The sequence below is a fragment of the Apodemus sylvaticus genome, chromosome 1 (assembly GCF_947179515.1).
Source record: "Apodemus sylvaticus chromosome 1, mApoSyl1.1, whole genome shotgun sequence".
In the NCBI taxonomy this organism is placed as follows: Eukaryota; Metazoa; Chordata; class Mammalia; order Rodentia; family Muridae; genus Apodemus; species Apodemus sylvaticus.
Window position 1 is genome coordinate 14409338 of NC_067472.1, and position 19922 is coordinate 14429259.

The window sequence follows — 19922 nt, forward strand, 5'->3', positions numbered from 1 at the left end:
AGCAACTTACTAATGCACTGAGACAGGGCTAGCAGCAGGTCTGCCCAGACCGCCTCTCTCTCTCTCTCTCTCTCTCTCTCTCTCTCTCTCTCTCTCTCTCTCTCTCTCTCCCTCCCTCCCTCTCTCTCTCTCTCTCTCTCTCTCTCTCTCTCTCTCTCTCTCTCTCTCTCTCAACATGGGAAGGAGAAGACAGAATGGAGAGGCAGTCCTGGAGGCCCGGGAGGCCAAGCCTGTCAGGACACTTGCTTTGGGTCATGTCACTCCACATCTCTGCTCCCTTCTCTTGAGGGCCCCAAACACCAGGCTCCACAGCCTAGCACCAGCTGTGACCCTGGGTCGCACTCCTCTGGGTTTCTCTAGAGCATATTCTTGTGTGCCAGGCCTAAGGTGTGCGTGGGGTGGGGGTGGGGGGCGGTGCTAGCATAAGAAAGGGCTGCTTTGCTCTCTCCAGGAATACAAGATGTTCTAGAACTGTCCAAAGGTGCAAGGGCTCTGACAGCCATCAGGATCCACAAGGACTGGGATATCTCAGGAGTCCCAGAGAGTTGGCAGGGGCTTCCTATGTGACCTTAGGTAGTGTGGAGGATGGGAGGTCATCCCAAGGACAGGGTGTGGCAGTAGTTCCAGGTACCTGAAGTAGGTCAGGTTGTCTGAAGGAAGCACCCAGCTGGCCCTTGAATCTTAGTTTCCTGCTGCTGGGGCTGGAGAGATGGCTCAGTGGCTGAGTGCTTGCTATGCAAGTGTGAGAACCCAAGCTCAAATCCCTAGTAACCATATAAAAAGCCAGGCATGACCACACTCGTGCCTGTAAACCCAGTGCTGAGTAGGACAGACACAGGAGGACTGCAGGGGACAGAGAGCATCAGACCAGGACATACAACATTCTCTGGCCCCTAGCCATGTGCAACCTGCACACACACACACACACACACACACATACACAGAGCTCTTTCAGCCCTCATTGGCTGCCGGAATGCAACCGGACCAAGGTGAAAACAGGTTGGCAGTCTGCCTGAGAAGCCAGTTTCCATACCATGGACCGCTTATACTTCAGCCTGCTTGAAGCTTGAAGGAAGACAGAACAAAACATTCTCTAAATAGTGGTGGTGGTCACAGAACTTACACACACACACACACACACACACACACACACACACACACCAGGTCTTCTGACAGTGACAGTCATAGAAAGAAAGATCAGAATTTCTGGTCACCAAGGCACCACATCACTTGGCCCTAGGAATGGCTCCTAAGGATTTAGATCACCTCACAGGAGGTCCCCAGGGCAAGATAGGGCGATGTTCTAACCGTAACCACAAGGCCCCTTCCAACCTGTAAAGTGAAATGGATGCGATTTCTGTCCCAGTGGGTGGAGGCAGGGCACTCTGGCAGCTTCAATGCTAGGGAGTATGAGGTCTCTGGGTCTACCTCTCCTGTCTCTGTTATGATTCCAAGTCTATCAGGACAGACGCTGGGCAGCTCCCAGACCCTCCTCTCAAGCTGCCGTGTGTAATTGACACACAGACCACCCCTTTGGTTAAGGTTCCAGGGTCACCACATAAAGGCACCTATGGGCTACACTGTGAATAATGGTACCCTCAGAGGTGGCTAAAGTGAAGAGCCTGGCCAGAGTGACTGTCACCCTCGAGTCCCTGCTTTGGCTTTCTCCCTCCCTGTCACATCTGATATGAATATCCCCTGGGTGGAGGAGAGGGAACACATCGAGAATTATGGTGTGCGCAGCTCTGGTGCCGAGGACCCAGAGGAGGACAGGCAGCTGGAGGTGCTCCCTTCCATCTCTTTGATGGTCACCATGGCACTGTGAGGACCCTGTTGTGGAGATAAATGAGTTAGTGTCAGCCTGTGAGGCAAAGCTAAGATTTGACTGTGCTCTTCCAACGTGTGTCCAGGGCGCTTTCCCAGACTTGGTACTCAATACTAGAGCTTGTCCAGTCATGTTCTGAGAAGGCAGGTGGACAGGAAAAAGGTTTCTCTGAGGTCACACCTGCACCCCAACTAGGATATGAATTATGGTGGGCCCGAGGACTTTACAACTAAGCAATCAGGACCCCCATCCCACTGCCAGCTCCAAGCACATGTCCAAAGTAAGATCCATTAGTGACACACTTGAAAACTTATGGGAGCCTCCATGAGGACCCCAGGTGATGCTGATGCTGAGTGGGGGCTCCCCAGCTTCCTTGGCCATGCAAGTTGCCAACACAGGCCTGACCCTGAGCCAGCTCCTGCTCCTATCCCTACCCCTCACAGGGTCCCCAGAGGAGGTAGGTATACACACACATACACACACAGAGAGACACACACAGACACACACAGACAACCTCTGTGGTGATGACCTCATGACCCCAACCAAGCTTTACCCAGAATTACCGTGCGGTCAAATGGCAGAGCTGCCAAGGAGCAGGCAGAGTTTGGGAGTCATCACTGGCCCTGATGCAGAGCCTAACCCCAGTGCCACACACTGGGTAGTGTCCTGACTTCTTTTCCCTTAATGCTGCCTTGACACAGACCCTCAGAAGTTAAGTTACACTTGTGGTCTCTCAGCCAGAGTGCAGAGAGGTCCGATCTGAGCTCAATCCTAGCAGTCTCCAAGCCAGGCACTCTACCCTGTGTGTGGATACTGTGTGGAGCCTCAGTTTTCCCATCTGTGAAGTGGGGTCACCCCAGACCTGCATGGGATCAAACAAGACAGTGCAGGGACAACTCAGTGGTCACTGTTAAATGATCATTGCAAGGGCCACTACCCAGTGCCTTCCCACCTTCTACTGCAGTAGGTCCTCCTGCCCACACCATTCTTTCCCAGCCCCACCTGAGCTTCTGCAAACCCCACCAGTCTTTCAAGGCCCAGCTGAATCCCATCTTTCTTGAGATTGTCTCTTTCTGAGCTTTGGCCCTGAATTCGGATGCTGGCCTTGTTTTTAACTCCTACAAAGACTGACTAACTTTCTGGGGGAGTGGAGGTAGGCAGAGCAGAATCTATGAACATGGAAAACAGAAGGCCTTCAGTTCAAACCCTAGCCAGGCTGCAAAACTGCTGTATGACTCCAGGCAAGTTGTTTTACCACTTTGGGCCTTGAGTTCTGTATTAAAAAGATGCTCTTGGCATAGAGGTTGAGAACATTTACTTTTCTTGCAGAGAACCTGAGTTCGGTTTCAGAACCCACTTTAAGTGACCCAGAACCTACAGCCTCAGCCTCAGCAGGCACCTGCACTTGTGTACACATACCCCGACAAAGAGAGACACCCGTACATGTAATTTAAAATAAAAATAAATCTTTAAGGAGGCTGAAGAGATGGCTCAGTGGTTAACAGCATAAGCTGCCCTTCCAGAGGACCCAGGTTCTATTCCTAGCAGCATAGCAGCTCACAGCTGTTTGTGACTCTAGTTCCAGGGGCTTCGACACCCTCACACAGACACATGTGCAGGCAAAACACCAATGCATGTAAAATAAAAATAAATCATATTTAAAATGATATAAATAAATCCTTATGAAGAAGGGGAGGAAGAGGACGAATGCGGTGGCTCGTGCTGGCCTGGCTTGCTTCTCCCTGCTGAGGACCTGGGGGGGGGGGGGGACTCATTGATTCAACTTTCCACATTTTAACCCCTGAGTCCAACATAAGGTTTTGTTTTAAGTGAACGTGACTGACATCTGTAGTAGGAAGTGTCCATTTGACTTTATCTGCAAAGACCAAACTCCATGACTTTACTTTCTCCCAGATACAGCTCTCGCCTCAGGCCGCAGCACATGCATTCTCTGAATGGGGCTTCCTCTGTGGGAGAAAGGGGCCAGGAAGCAGGAGCCCAGGGCGACGGACATGAGTGTCAGCTGAGAGGAAGCACAGTGGCTTTGCTTGGAGCTACTTCCCTATCCACCTCACCTCCAGGGACAGGGCTGCTCATTTCTTACTCATCCTGCAGACTTTAAGGTCTTTCAGAAGTCTCTTTGGGGCCCTTCTATGGGTTTCTGGGGAGCTATCTGTCCCCAAGCTGAGTGGCCCTCATCACACAGGACTTTGAAACCTTGGATCTTCCACGACCCATGTCGCACAATTCTGCATCCGGTGTTTCTGTACATATGTATCTTTGCAAAAGCTGAGAAAAGTCCCTCAGATGACTCCGCCTTCTGCAGAGCTGTTTCCTGGCTGGGAAGGGCACTAAGGTTCTATGCATCTTCCTTATCCTTGACAGACTGGGAGACTCCAGGGAGGGGCACGGGGCCATCTTGCTCACAGCTATTTTCCAATACTCAGGATAGATGCTCAAGGAAGACGCCGAAGAGGACAGCCAGTGTGTGGCTCTCCATCTGGGCACCCACTTTGTGCCTCTCCCTTACTGGTGGCCAGTGGAGGTGCTAGAAAACAAAGAGAAACACGTCCTTCCCTGCCAGAGGTCAAGATCTCCACAAGATACTTGACTACAACTCTGCCAGCCGGAGATCCTTCAGCAGCTCCACACTTGCTGGCAAGAGAATAGAAGAAAGAAATCTATGGGAGTCGGTTCTCCTGTTCCAGTCCTTGTGCTCTCTGTCCTTCATATCCAGCCTGTTTACCTTCCCAAACCCTGTGAAGTGGGTGTCTGTGAGAAGCACCTCTTCTGAACTTAGCCCAAGAGGGCCATCTGCCTCTAGGCCTTCTTGCTCTCGTGAGGCCCCTTCCACTTCCACGTGGGCTTCTAGAGTGGAACACAGCTGAAGTCATGAAATGCCACTCCCATTGAGTTGTAGGAGTGTCCTTCCATCTTGGTTGGTGCTCTGTCCTCTCTGAAGAGGCCAGCTGCCTCACCTGTGGGGAGACGAGGGGAGGACCAAGGACTACCAGGAATGGTGAGGAACCTCGGCGATGGCTCAGCTCTAGGCAAGCCTTTGGGTGAGGCTGCAGTCCCAGCCAGCTGACTGCAACCTCGGGAAAGTAGAGAAACCCTGGAGCCCCAGCAAAACCACAGATTCCAGGGCATAGAAAGGAAGAGTTGGCCAAATGCTCGGGGTTTCAGGCCAAGAGGATCAGGGTGCTTCGCTATGCAGTAATAGGTAATAGGTAACAGGGTAATAGGGTATTGGTGGCCCTGGCTCATAGCTTTCAGAAGAGCCCCTCAAAACTAACAGCTGGCCAAGGTCACATCACCGAGCTCTGAACTCAGATGTCAACACAAGAGCTCCTCACTTTGCCTCAGCAAGCCAGCCATCAGCCTGTCTCCTGCCTTCTGCTCTCCCTGGGCCCATCAGTCCTGTATACAACTGCTGCTATGACCCAGCGTGGGAGTCAGGGAGTCATGCTAGCATCTCATCACACACACACACACACACACACATAAACACACTACACACATACTACACACTACACACATACTACACACACATCACACACACACATCACACACACATCACACACAATCACATACACACATCACATACACACATCACATACACACATCACACATACATCACACACACACACATCACACATCACACATACACATCACACACACATGCACATGCACACACATGCACACACACATCACGCACACACATATCACGCACACACATCACATATCACATACACATCACACACATCACACACACATCACACACACATCACACATCACGCACACACATATCACGCACACACATCACATATCACATACACATCACACACATCACACACACATCACACACACATCACACATCACACACACTACACACACACATCACACACACATTACACACACACACTCTATACACAGATTACATACACACACACACTCCACACACACTTCACACACACACACTCCACACACACACAACACACACACAACACACACAATTACACACACTCCACACACACAACACACACATCACACACACACTACACACACACACAACACACACATACATATACACACATTACACACACATTACACACAACACACATTACACACACACACACACACACACACAACACACACCCCTGACAATGCACATGACGTGTCCTGAAGCTGCCTGCTGCAGGGTCCAGGATGATGTTGGAGGGGAAGAAGAACGACAGAGGATTGGCCAAACGGCCACGCCTCCGGCAAGTTCATCTCTGAGCTGAGCCTCCTGTCCAATCTCACGCTCACTCGCCCACTTGCTCACTCGCTCATGGTGACATCCCAATCCAAGGTCCCTAGCAGCCAGAGGCTACAGCTCTGATATCACCTGGGAGAGGGACCAGGTCACTTCCTTCTCCTTCCCATTCTCCCTAACAGCTCCACATGGGAATTTCCAGATGACTCAGTCCACTCTCATGGCCCCAGTGTTCTCAGGACTGCTTCAAAGCCAGGTCTGCGACAAGGGAAGGCGTGTCTCACATCAATGACTGTCCCACACGGTGTTACCCTATCACAGATCCATAGCCACTTTGCACACAGAGATGGTTATTCCAAGAGTCCTCTCTCTCTCTCTCTCTCTCTCTCTCACACACACACACACACACACCAGTCCCTGTCTTCATACCCAGTCTCTCTTGTGTTCCCACCCTGCAAGGTTGGTATCTACAGGACGCACCCCTACCTAGGCCCTGATAACCCCCAGATCCCTCCTAGCCCCTTTCCTGTGCCTTTCCCGAGCCCTTCCCCCCTCCCCCGTGTGGGCGAGACCCAACTATCCACTTCTAGGTAGCTGGTGGGTATGCAAAACAGTGGACAGGAACACCTAGGGAGTATTATCCTGGAGGCCCAGCGGGACTGAGGGCAGAGGGGCAGCAGGATACATGCCTGTGTACATGCCAGCGAGCATGTGGACAGGAGACCCTCCATGGATGTTCGCCCCCTACGCCACGTGCCAAGTATGCTGCTTAGAGAACTCTAGAGGAGCGAGCCAACTTGATCCTTATCCGCTCTCTGGCGTCAGACCTTCCCAGCCTTACCCAGAGGCCAAACCTAGGTGCTGGGCAGCAAGAACAGCGCAGATTCTAGCTTTCAGCTAGGACGCGTCTCCCCACCACCCCAACTCCTACAGCTTTCCTGGCTCCCTCGACCAGGAGCCCAGACCAGCCTCATCGGTGTCTCCCCGGCTCTCTGACACTTTCCATACCCACTTCAGCCCCAAATCAGGCCTGTACGCCACACTCCTCTTTCTCCCCACAGACTGAGCTCTGTTGGTCCCCACTGAGGGCCAGGCACTGAGCTTAGCTGTGTCGGAACAGCCTGTCGCTCAGCCTCCTGAGACTGATGTGACCGGATCAGTGGCTCCACAGCTCCAGGCTCTCAGAGCCTACGTTCCCTCCTCCCACAGCTGCTCCATGAAAGCCTCAGGACCCATAAGGCCATGGGAAGCCACTGCCTTACTGTGGCTCTCAGGATTAAGGAACCCAAGAAGGGAAAGTGAGAAGCCAATGCAGTGAGACAAGGCCACATGTCTCGTCTAAGGCACCAACTGTGTGACCTCGGCTGGCCATTTCCCTTTTGGGCGATGTCTCTGTGATGAGCAAGGCTCAGCCTCCCAGGCCAATGAAGCCTCACATCTTCTGATGCTTGGGCATGTGAGGTGTAGAGGCCACCTGGATGGTGGTGCTCTACCACCTCTCCAACAAGGGGTCCGGTCACTACAGGAAATGAAAGTGAGGAGAAGAGAGGCAGAAAGCGGGAGGAAAGGCCTCTCTCTCAGGCTCCTGCTGCCTCCCGGCAGGACTTGACAGCCTGTCCGCCCCAGGAGCCTGCCCTTCAGACCAAGGGCAGGAGCATCCTCAGAAACTCACACGGGGAAAGAGACTAAGTCTGTAACCACAGAAACCATTTTCTAAGTGGGATCTGTCTGCCCATTGGTCCCCTGCCAGGCTGCTACTGGAGGAGCTCGATTCCACACTCCCAGTCCAACTCACCAACACACACACACACACACACACACACACACAGGCATGCCACCATCACAGGAGGGACCACAAATGTGTCCACTTACAGTAAGAACGACACCGTCTCTTCAATAGATAAAGACACGGCGCATGGGTGCACAAGCGGGACTCAAAACACAGCTATCACATCTGTAGACACCCAAAACATGACAATGTGAACACACAACAGACAAACCCAATACAGAGTGCAGTACAGGACTCCGCCCTTCACTTACTCTTAGTATGCAATCCAAAATACATGTGCTTGAAGCAACCCCCCAAACCCAAGACTTTGCAAAATGCCACTGACGGCCATTTGACAATATCTTTGAGGACCCAGGCAACCCATGCAGAGTAAGTGTCACAGGAGGCAGCAGAGTCTGTGCCTTCCTTAGCGCCTGTTCACCTTCCAAAGGAGGCCGAACCTGAGCCACTAGGCAATCACTATGCAGAAGAGGAAGGCAAGTGCGGCCATGGCCCTGTGAGGGCAGATGGATCCTGGCAGACACGGGCACGCCCCTCCGCATGCTCCTGCTCATGTGATGGCAGCTGAGGTGACAGCCAGAGTGAGCAGAGGAAAGGGGCCTGATGACAGGGAGGGGGAGTATGCAAATGAGACACTTGATTAATACTCAGCTATGGCTACCCAGCCTAGATGCCCAGCCAGGTATATCTCTGTCCCTTGGAACATGGTACACCCAAAGGAGAAGGACTCTTTCTGCCCTGCCCTGGGCACAGATGGCTTCTCCTGCGTCCTCCTGACTTCCTGCACTTTGCATGCTCTTTTCACGGCAGTCCACATAACCACACCAGTCACGTTGTGAGAGCGACTCCGGTTAGTCCCATTGACAAGTAGGAGCAGGACATGGCCAGCCCCGTCCCTATCAAGGCCACGCCATCAATGAAGGGCGTGGTGTGGCAGGTCTTGGGGTCATCTGTTCTAAGACAGCCAAAGGACAGTAGCTACGTGCTTCAAAGGACCTTTCTGTCTCACCCAGTCCCCAAGCCTGCCCAGGTCTGACCCCAGTGGAAAATGTCAGCTTGCTCCAGACCCTTGGCCAACAGCAAGCCCTGGCCATGAGCAGGCAGGCCAGGCCTAGGTCAGCCCATTCCAGGCTTCAGGCCATAGCCCAGGTCCTGACACTGTCCCAGCAGGCTCCAGATTAGGTGTCTTCTAGGACCTTCCAGCTGTCACTTGGGCCTTCCAGGCCCAGGACAAAATTCATTTCCTTTTCAGAGAATCAATCTGCCTTTCCTATATCTTTACCTCTTTATTTTTAAATTAGAAACTACTATCTCTATGTCCAGACTCTGGAAGAGTGAAGCCACCTGGCCACCAGCCACCAGCCACCAATCACGGTTTCTAAGTGGTTTCAGCCACTGATCTTGTTCCTACTTGGGTTTCTCCCAGGCCCCCTCAAGCCCAACAGACTTGGCCAACAGAGAGGCCTGTGTCCAGTGTCCTGCCATACAGGGGAGGTCACAGGGACTCTGACTCCACACAGTTTGTAGAAGAGCCCAATTCCATCTCCAAGGAAGGGTCCCCCTTTGGGTCCACACAGTTTGTAGAAGAGCCCAATTCCATCTCCAAGGAAGGGTCCCCCTTTGGGTCTACTGTCACACTGGCCATCTCGCCCCCAAGAACATTGACCCAGGCAGTCCAGAAGACAGGAGCCCAGGCAAGCGGGAGCCCAGCAAATGGGATGCCAGCCAGTCCACTTCCTTCCCCTCCTTCCCCTCCCTGCTTGTGAATCTGCCAGAAATTCATTCTTTTCTCTTGGAGAACCAGGTCAGGCTCTGTGGGGGCTGTCACCAGCACACCTGTGTGCTTAGGCACAAGCTGGCACAAGTACACACCCACAGATATCTCTAACGAAAACTCACAAGCACAGACACTTATGTATACACACAGAGGACACCCAAACATCTCTCCCAGATTCCCTCCAGGACCCACAAATTGTCTCCCCAGTTGTCTAAGATTTGCCTCTGTGCCTGTGAATGGTACATTTCTGATACCCAGGGCCTCACATCCCACTCAGGGGCTGTCCCATAACCTGGTAAGAGGACAAGGCCACTTTGCGGGGAAAGTCAGACGTCTGACCTTCCAGCTTTCCCTACCTCTTTCTCCAGTCACAGTGACAAACACTCAGCTACTATTCCTACACACACACACACACACACACACACACACACAGCCCCAGAGCCCACCAAAGAATGACAGAACAGGACATGACTAACTCCTCTTTCCCAATGTCTCTCCACTCCAACCTCCCAAGTGGTCCCCAGGCTCGGGGTGGGTGAAACCCCAGACATCAACTGGGGCCTTACCGTGGAGAGTGTTCCTTGTGATCTGTCCCCCCATCTCAGGCCGCTGGCAGCTTGGCCACCTCCCTTTGGCCGGCCAGCCTCGTCACCGGAGCAGCCCTGGCCCCTGGCCGCCAGTTCCCCTCCTCCTTCCTCCCCTGTCCTCCCCCCTGAGGCCAGCCGGCATGGCAGGGCCAGGCGGCCCCTTTTGCACCCCCACACTCCCTCTCCCTCCTGCATGGACACGCCTGCCCGCCAGCCAGCCGGCCACACACACACACACACACCCCCTGGTTGTGCTAGCTGCCTTCAGCTCCCACCCACTGGGAGCCTCCCCCACCTCCGCGCTGGTTCAGGCAAAGGGATCTGTCATGTTTATTTACATAAGGAGGAGGAGACTGCAGGCCTCCTGAAATAGCCAAGCTCCAGAAATGGCTGGAGATGCCCCAGCAGAACACACACCACACACAGACACACACACCACATACCACACACTGTCCCATGGACACACACTCAACACCTCCCTCGCCCACAGCCATTCAATCTTCAGGGGACATCCCGCCACCCCATAAGGGATGAAGCAGGGTGGGATGGGAACAATATTGACTTCACCCCTGCCCTCAGGGTACCACAGTCAAGCTAGGGAGCTTACGTGTAAAAACTCACACCATTTCTATCTTCTTCCAGACTCTGTGCTAATACTTGGCAAGGATTAACTCCTCCTGTCCTCAGAGGCTGGTTGGCCTCTGACCTCAGCATCAGCAGGTACCTCTAGCACCTCCCCAAGGCAGAAGTCTACAAAGAGAGCTAACCAGAGGTAGCAGGGCTGGGATGGGGATGCAGGTAGTATGCCAGAACTCAGACTTCTACCCCCAAGCCAAGGTGTCTTTTTAAGCACACACACTCACACAATTGCACAGCCACAATGACCCACACAGTATGTCTGCACCATGCCACATGCCTATGAACTCAGACACACGTGCACATGTGCACTCCTCAGCCCCACTGCTGTGCCCACCTCCCCCTCCCCTGCCCCAATACTACACGCCTTCTCCCACAGGCTCACATAGCTTCTGGAGGAATCTTAAGGTGCAGAATCTGGCTCCCTGCACCTCAGAGGCAGGAAGAAAAGCACAGGCAGAGGAGACAGGTGGGGAAAACCCTTCTAGCCCTAGGCGGCAAGCCAACGTTGCCATCAAAACAGCAAAGCCATTCACTGAGACTTCACAGTGCATGGGACAATTCTTGGTGACTATGCTGGGAGGGAAGAGCTATCCTTAAACCCATTTCACAGAAAAGAAGGTGCATGTCCTGAGAGGCAAAGAACCTACCTGGGGACCCCAGAATGTCACAACAGAGCCAGGACATCAGCAGGTATGGGGAACACGGTCAGTACCTGTCACACTCTCTCCAGCATAAGTACCTCTCCCAAGACAGCGGGAGAGTTCCTATCTCCCAAGCCCTGTCCTGTACCGGCAAGAATCTGTGATCCCTGAGAGAGATGTAGGTGGGGAATCAGGGGCTGGAAAAAGAGCTGGGGACAAGATTGGGGTGCTAGCTCACATCCAGTGGAACTCAGGTATGCACACTGCGAGACGCTCAAGACACTGGTGCTGCCTAACGCCCCCAATAGAATCTGACCACAGGACAAAGAGAATGCACAGGGGCTTTGCATATGTATGTGTGAATACATGTTCAGACGTGTGTGGGGATGCGCATGTCTGCGTGTGCGTATGGAGGCCCACAGCTGACACTGGATCTTCCTCCATTGCTCTCTGCTTTATTTGCTGAGACAAGATCTCTCACTTGAATCCAGAGCTCAGCAATCAGCTAGTGTAGCTAGCCACTTTTCTAGCCCCCACCTCTGGGTTTCGGCTTCTAGGACCACAGGCAGCCACCAAGCCTGCGTAGCTTTTACACAGGATCTGGGGATCCACACTCTGGTCCTCATGTTTGGACAAAAAGCACTTTATAATTAATGAGCTGTCCCCTAGATCCTACCTGCCTTTTTAAAAAGAGATTTATTTATTGTATATATATGAATACACTGTACAGATAGTTGAGAGCCTTCATGTGGTTGCTGGGAATTAAATTTAGGACCTCTGCTGGTTCCGGTCAGCCCCGCTCACTCCCGTTAACCTTGTGTGCTCAGTCCCTGCTCACTCAGATCCAAAGATTTGTTTATTTACTTATTATTATAAGCACACTGAACCTGTCTTTAGACACACCAGAAGAGGGCATCAGATCCCATTACAGATGGTTGTGAACCACCATGTGGTTGCTGGGATTTGAACTTAGGACCTTTGGAAGAGCAGTCAGTGCTCTTAACCGCTGAGCCATCTCTCCAGCCCCCTACCTCTCTTTTAATACACCTGTCTTAGGCCTTGCTCCACTAGCCTCTCCCATATGGCAACCTAGTCATCTCATGGTTCAGCATCCCACACAGCAGCCCTCCCTCCTCACTGGCTTCTGCTTCCTTCCCACTGGGGATGGTCTCTTGCCACCTGCCCAGGACTGGGGGTGGGGGATCCCTTCAGGAAGCCTCCCTGGGGCAGCAGGGAGTTGCTAGGTCCTCATTCTTGGAACTTGTCATTCCTCTGAACCCTGTAACTATGTCTCTCTTAATGTCTTATTCTGCACAACCCAGAGACAGCCATGACTTCTCCAGGACCTGGTCTATGTGCCCCAGTTCCTCCGGAGGAGAGCTCACCTACCTAATGAACCTAAGCCCACAGTTATTGAGCATCTAGAACATGTCAGACACTAACTTACACAGACAAGATGAGACGTGATCCACAAGAGGCAGGCCCTAGCTCTCATGGGTCTGGGAGAAGCAGACACTTCTCAATCAGCCACAATGCAGAATATAGCAACACTTTTCTTAAAAGAGGTTCTGAAAGCAAAGATTCAGGTTCTAGCAAACGTGAGACAGGTTTCCCTGAAAACCCAGAGCAGGGCAAGGTTTGAAGACCCATGGACCTCCCACGGAGGTGGGTCAGGAAAGGGAGGGCTACAGAGAACAGACACACATGTGCACAGGTCCACCGGCTGTCGGGAGCCCAGCATAACCCTGAAGCCGGACTGGTGTGGATAGAACTGGATCAGTAGGAGAGCCATGGGGAAATTTGCTCTTGGCAAGCCCAGATGGGCCGGGGAATGTCACAGGGGCCTGGAGGAATGTCACAGGGGCCTGGAGAAGAGAAATGAAGACCAGGCTATTTTCCTGAGAGCAATGGGGACCCTGGCAGGGTTCAGCAGGGAGGCATCAGGACCAGACGCACATTTCTAAAAGGTCACTCTGCCATCTGGTGTGGGGGCACTCGTGGGAAGAGACAAGGGCCAGGACAGAGGGCAGCAGCATCCGGAAGGATGGGGCCAGCACCTGGCTTGTACTCACTCCCCCTCGGGCTCACATCAGGCCTTGCAGAGGAGGTTCATGGAAAACAGTTAGAATGGGCTTCGTGCAGCGGGATTGGGGCTGGTGTGGTGAAGGAGACGAGGAGCCCTTCATTTGGGTAGTAGGAAGGAAAACAAAATAGAAGCTAGGAGGGGGGTCACACAGCAGCAATTCCTGCAACACCCAGGACATGAAGCCAGGGCTATCACGAGCTCTAGGCCAGCCTGAGCAAAATACTGTGAAACCTATTTGGTGGGATACTTGGGGAAAATAGAGAATTAGGGTCCAGCAAGATAGCTACAGGCCTAGGACAGTACCGCAGAACAAAGGGGTTCCCCCATGTGGATCTTGTTCCCCACAATCTGCTGCCCTGTTTTCAAAGGAAGTGTCAATGTCCTGTGCCCTTCCCCAGAGCAGTGTCAGGGTTCTTTAGGGAGGTGGCACCCCTTCTTCAGGGTGGAACGGGCAATACATCCCTATTAGTTTTTATTCATGGGGCACCACACAAGCCTCTGCTTAACCAAAGGATCCTATTTACTAAAAGGGATGGGCCAAGAAGCACTCGTTCCCGGTGCTCCACCACAAACCAACGGGCAAGCAAGACTCACCCCTCACCCCTCAGAAGCCAATGGGCAGGAGTCAGGGCATGGCATCAGGGAAACATTTCTAGATCGTGGTGTGGGCCATGCTGGTGTTGGGGAAGGGGCTTCTGTGGCCACAGGCAAACAGCTCAGCGTTTCGACAAGGCACACTGGGCAGAGGCTGTGGATGCCCCGCAAGCTTCCGTTGGGGTACAGAGTCTTCCACAGGCTCCTGCGCTTGTTGAGCACTTGGCCTAGCAAGGGGAGCTGCTTTGGAAGAAGGTTCTAGAGCTTTAAGGAAGCGAACCGTTGCTGGAGGAAGTGAGTGACTGGGGGCTGGCCTTGACGTGTGTTTTATAGCCCGGTCCCACTTCCTGTCCACCCTCCACTTCCTGACTGAGGAGACCAATGTGATCAGCCACCTGGTGCATCTACAGCCCTGCCTTCCCACCATGGTGGGCATCCCACTGAACTGTGAGCAATACCATTTCATCGCTTACATGCACATGGTACCCCCAACATACATGTAGGCAAATTACTCATACACATAAAAAAATCATTAAATCACTTTCTGTCCAGTATTTTGTCACAACAAAGAGAATAACTAATATCCCAGTCTGTAGGGAAACCAACCAAGGCAGCTAATGGTGGTCCTGTTGGCTCAGTGCACACATACCCTGGGCTAGGCAGAGAGCTAAGGATTTTATATGTGTAACCTCAGCTAACTCCAAAGCATCCCTTCAGGAGTCAGTGTTCATCCTCCCTCTGCAAAACATGAAACTGAGGCTCAAAGCGGTCCTACTGAAGGCAGATGCAGTCTTCCTCCCCTCCCCAAGGAATAGCAACTGTTCTCTGGCCACATTTGGGGAATGTCAGTCACCTGGGTTCTTGGAGCCCACATAGCTGTCAAAACCCTCCTCCTAGACAGCCATTTTCTTCAGGGATGTGGCTGCTGATGAGACTGCAGCCCCCACCCATGCATGTGGGCAATAGGAACTGGACTTAGTGGATTAGAAAATGAGACAGGAAGCAGGAGGTGGTGGCGCACGCCTGTAATCCCAGCACTCTAGGAGGCAGAGGCAGGCGGATTTCTGGGTTCGAGGACAGCCTGGTCTACAGAGTGAGTTCCAGGACAGCCAGAGCTATACAGAGAAACCCTGTCTCAAAAAAAACCAAATCCACCCCCCCCCCAAAAAAAAGAAAAAAAGAAAAAAGAAAGAGAGAAAATCAGACCGGAAAGCAGGAGGAGGGTGCCTTGGTGGTGGTGGTCGGGTGTCCGGGACAGTGCCATGTGGAAATTGAGGGTATATAGCAAGATACATACATATATGAAATTGCTGAAGAATAAATTATAAATACTCTAGGAGGCTGGAGAGATGGCTTAGCAGTTAAAAGCACGGGCTGCTCTTCCAGAGGACCTGAGTTCAATAGCCAGCACCCACACGGCAGCTCACAAATACCTGTAACTCAGGTTCCAGGGGATCCTACACTCCCTTTGTGGCTTCTGTAAGAGCCAGGTATGCACATGGTATACCAACATATGTAGGCAAAATACTCATACATACATATACATATACATCATACACATATACATACACACACACACACACACACACACACAAATTAACAATAGCCAGGCAGTGATGGCCTGAACCTTTGATCCCAGCATTCAGAAGGCAGAGGCAGGCAGATCTCTGAGTTCCAGACCAGTTTGGTCTACAGAGTGAGTGCCAGGACAGCCAGCCAGAACTACAGAGAGAAATAACCCCTCTCTCTCAATATATATATATATATATACATACATACATATACACATGCACATATACATATACATGTATGTATATGAGCACACACACACATTCAAACACAAATGTAAGATTTTTAAAAATTGAATATACATTTGATAAAAGAGAGAATAAGTTAACACAAAGCAAAACAAACATCACTAAGACCCTGCCCAGCCAGCCCCACCCCCTTCCTGCTCCACCCTGCCCACAGTGCTCTTTCACCCACGTTTCCCGTGGCCTGGCATCTCCCCCCCCCCAACCCCCCGAACCTGCCCTCTCAGAGCTGACAGTCAAAGGCAGAGCCCAAGAAAACACTGCAAAGGAAACAACCAATTCCTAGGCCGCTGTGCAGGCTGAGGGGAAAGCGCCTCCAGAGGACAGTGGGCCCAGCCCCTGCCCTGAGGCGAGCAGAGGAGTCCTGAGCCCACCTCACAGGTGCAGCAAAGGAGGCTCAGAAAAGCGTGGGCTTTCTCAAGCATGCTGGGTAAGCACTTGGACTCAGGGCTGATATCTTTGGTGATTGGACTCAAAGTGGTCTATAGGCAAACACAGTGTGTAGGTAACAGACTAAACCGGCTGAAGGGAGGGGGATACGTTCTCATTCATGAGCCTGGGGAAATGGCTAGCATGTGAAGTCAGGGAGAGGATGTGGTCCGAGAGGAGGAGCTGGAAGGCAGCTCCTTATGTTATGAGTGTTTGGGGTTTTGTTTTAGTTTGTTTTCCATCAAGAACAAAGGATAATTTGATTGAGGTGATGAGTCATGTGGTATTTAGGGCTTCATGCCGACCTGCCAGGGCCAGCCTCCCTACCCTGACCTATTAGGCTGGGCCTGGAGAATCAGGGGCCTGGAAGGCCGCCCCCAAACTCCATCTATATCTGGACCGAAGAAAAACACAGGTCGCTAGCTGGAGTCTGAAAGAGGGACGGAGGATGAAGCAAGGGCACAGACTCCAAACGCTGCCCAGTGCAGAGAAACCGGAGCCATGGAGACCGGAGGGTGTCCTCTGGGACAGGTGCCCTAAGCAGAGACAGCTGCCAGCTGCCCAAGATGACGGCAACACGACAGGTGCAGGGCGGGGGTGGAGACTGAAAGAGAATCTGAGCAAACAACCTGGAGTCGGGTGCCCCTCCCAGCTCCCCCCCCCCCAGCCTTGGGCTCTCTGCCAGCAGCACCCTCTGAGACCCTCTGAGACACAAACACACCTGCTCACACTCCCCAGCTGCCCTGGATGACACAGAGGCTTCACCATCCATGCCAAACAGAAAAGACCTGAGCACAGAGGTACCCAGATTCCTGCTCCCAGGAAAGCACCTGCCACCTGGAAGCCACAGGCACCGAACCTCCATCTTTGTGACTGGCCAGGAATGGCGGGTGGATGTACCCAACCCAACCACATGGAGATTGGGAGCTCTAGCCTCGCAGCCATACAAGTTGGCTCTGCCATCACGTGACAGGGCACGAAGCACAGAACTTCTCTGAGGTTCTGTGGTCACTCCTCTAATGGGGACAAGACACGGCAAGACTTGCTTCATGAGAAGCAAGAGACACAGACAGTATCTGTGAGACAAGCTACCTGACCACTGTCAGGAATGCAGGGGGAACCAGAGGCTCAAAGGCCCCTGCCCCCACTCCCCAGGGAGAGGAGTGACCTGGCATGCTGGGTGTGAGCACAGGCTGTGTTCCTCCAAGGAGAGACATGAGGACCAGCTTCAGGAAGCGCCTTCTGTCACCGACATTTACCCAGCTCTACACATGCTCACCAGGCAAGGCTCTAAGTTTTACATGTGTACTTTTACACTCCAGCCATATATGCAAATGCCATGTCAGAGGACTGGCCAGCAGCCAGTTCAGCTAAGAAGGGAGATTAAGCATTGTCCCTTGTCACCTGGCTGGTGCTCTGGTTCTGGTCAGAGAGAAATGAATCTTAAACTGCAAGGCAGCCCTTGTCTCTGTCTCGAGTAATAAATCATCAGCCGGAGTCGGCCCGATCTGTAACACCATGACCTTTCTGGCTAAGGTAAGGAAAGGAAGACAATGAGACTTTCGTGGGGGGTGGGGGGAGGAGAGAGGGGGAGGACACCAGAGTGATGTAGGAGACAGGACATATGTGCTGGAACAAACCTTGTGCGCCTGAGGGGCAGAACTGCACCGGACTGGTCCCTGCTGGCCTGCTGGATTATAAACAAAGCAGCAGCTGATGTTGGGAGGATAAAGACTTCCTTTGCAGGGAGGAACCCTCCCCCATCCCTCTCCCCATACACAGTCACATGTCATACACGCATACACATAGCACCCCAAATCTGAGGATATGCCCTGGGTCTTCTGCAGCCTGTGTGCCTTCCTCCAAGCTGCCTGCATCTCTGGCTTTGTCCTTCCTGTCCCTCAGGGTCTGCTTTGCAGAGGCTAGCAAAGCTCAGAGCCAGCTGAGCCGGCCCCCACCCCACCCCCACTTGCTCCTGTGTCCTGCATCATCTCTTTCTCCAACTCTCTCTCTCTCCAACTCTCTCCCTCAGACAATGGGTACAATATCATAATGGCCCAGGACCCACAAGGGCTGTGATTCTAGGATCATACACTCCCAGGGAAGCCACTAGTAGCCAAATGCCAGCAGTCTAGTGACTCCAATAGTTTGCTGCAACCACTGAAGAGTTTGTGGGGGGGGCGCAAGGGGACAACTCACAACTCACAGAAGAGGAGATGTTGAGATTGGGCTCTTGAGTGGTTCCAACTACCTAGTCTCAATCCTCAGGCATCCATTTTTTCTTCTGAAAAATGGGCTAAGAAGGACAATGCCTACCTGCCAAAGCAACAGGAGGAAGAACCGGGGCCCCTAATGCAGGATGCCCAAAACAGTCTGGAAAGCGCAGGAAGGGTGGTCTAGGTGAACCTCTGTCATAACACTAAAGACCCTATCATGTCCCCATCTTACTGATGAGGAATCATGGACACAGAGTGGGAAACAGCAGAGACTCAGCTTTGAACTCACGTCCATCTGCCCAGACACTTTGGCCTCCCCCCCCCCCCCGCGCCCCCCCCCCCGTCTGTGGGGGCTCTCCTGAAGAGTTCGTATGCCCCCTCATATAAAAATAAAACAGAAATCAAGTGAATACCAGTGGTGGCTAGCTTTTGTTGACAACTTAGCAGGGTTTAGAGTCACCGTGGAAACGAATCTTTGGGCCTGACTATGAGGGATTTTCTAGATTAGGTTAATTGTGGTGAGAAGACCCATTCCAAATAGGGTGGTGCCACTCCACAGGCTGGGGTCTCAGATTTGTTAAAACTCAGAAAGCAAGCTGAGCACATTTGTCTCTGAGTCCTGACTGTGGAAATCATGTGATACAATGTGATACAATGTAACACAACATGGAAACAATGTAATGCAATGCATTGGTACAAAAACCAGCTACCTTTTTGCTCTCCTTACCTTAACACTGGCCTGAGAAAGCCTTCCTTGCAACAGTTACAATTTAGAGTTGTAAACCAGAATAAACTGCTCCTTCCTTAGGTTGCTTTTTGTCACAACAGTAAGTCAAGTAGCCAATACATAAACTACGAAAATTACTTGTGCCACTGTCATCTTTAAATACCTGCCCTGGGCCCCAGAAGGTGAGGCCATCACTGGGAACTTGGCATCCCCAGTGAGGACACTGAAGGCTTGGGGACACAGAACACTTGGTTCAGGTCACACAGGTACAAAGCAGCTAAACTAGATTAAGACAGAACTCTGAGCCAGGCATAATAGCATGAGCCTTTGATCCCAGCACCCAGGAGGCAGAGACAGGCAGATCTCTGAGTTTGAAGTCAGTCTAGACCACAAGAGAGTCCCGGGCTTGACAAAGAAACCTTGTCTCTCCACCTCCCCCAACCATCCCAAAAGATACACATCAGCTGACATCACCACCCAAGCACTTGCCCCTCTGTGTGGCCTCAGAATCATGACTCAGCTCTGAAGAGATAGGCTAAC

General features: G+C 52.3%; 1 protein-coding gene across 3 annotated transcripts in view; it reads right to left on the reverse strand.

Annotated features, from left to right (window-relative positions):
- Neurl1 (neuralized E3 ubiquitin protein ligase 1) overlaps positions 1-19922 on the reverse strand; it is an 83590-nt gene that overhangs the window by 22446 nt on the left and 41222 nt on the right. Inside the window, exon 1 of one of the 3 annotated variants that reach the window (XM_052184247.1) lies at positions 18080-18260. The exons of 1 other annotated variant lie outside the window; for it this stretch is intronic. Coding sequence is in view for 1 of the 2 variants with exons in the window: in XM_052184239.1 (XP_052040199.1) it covers positions 10216-10249 (34 nt within the window). In the remaining variant the exon portion in view is untranslated. Of the gene's footprint in view, positions 1-10215; positions 10306-18079; positions 18261-19922 lie in introns of those variants that run through there. One more of the 3 variants, XM_052184239.1, reaches the window with a different exon arrangement.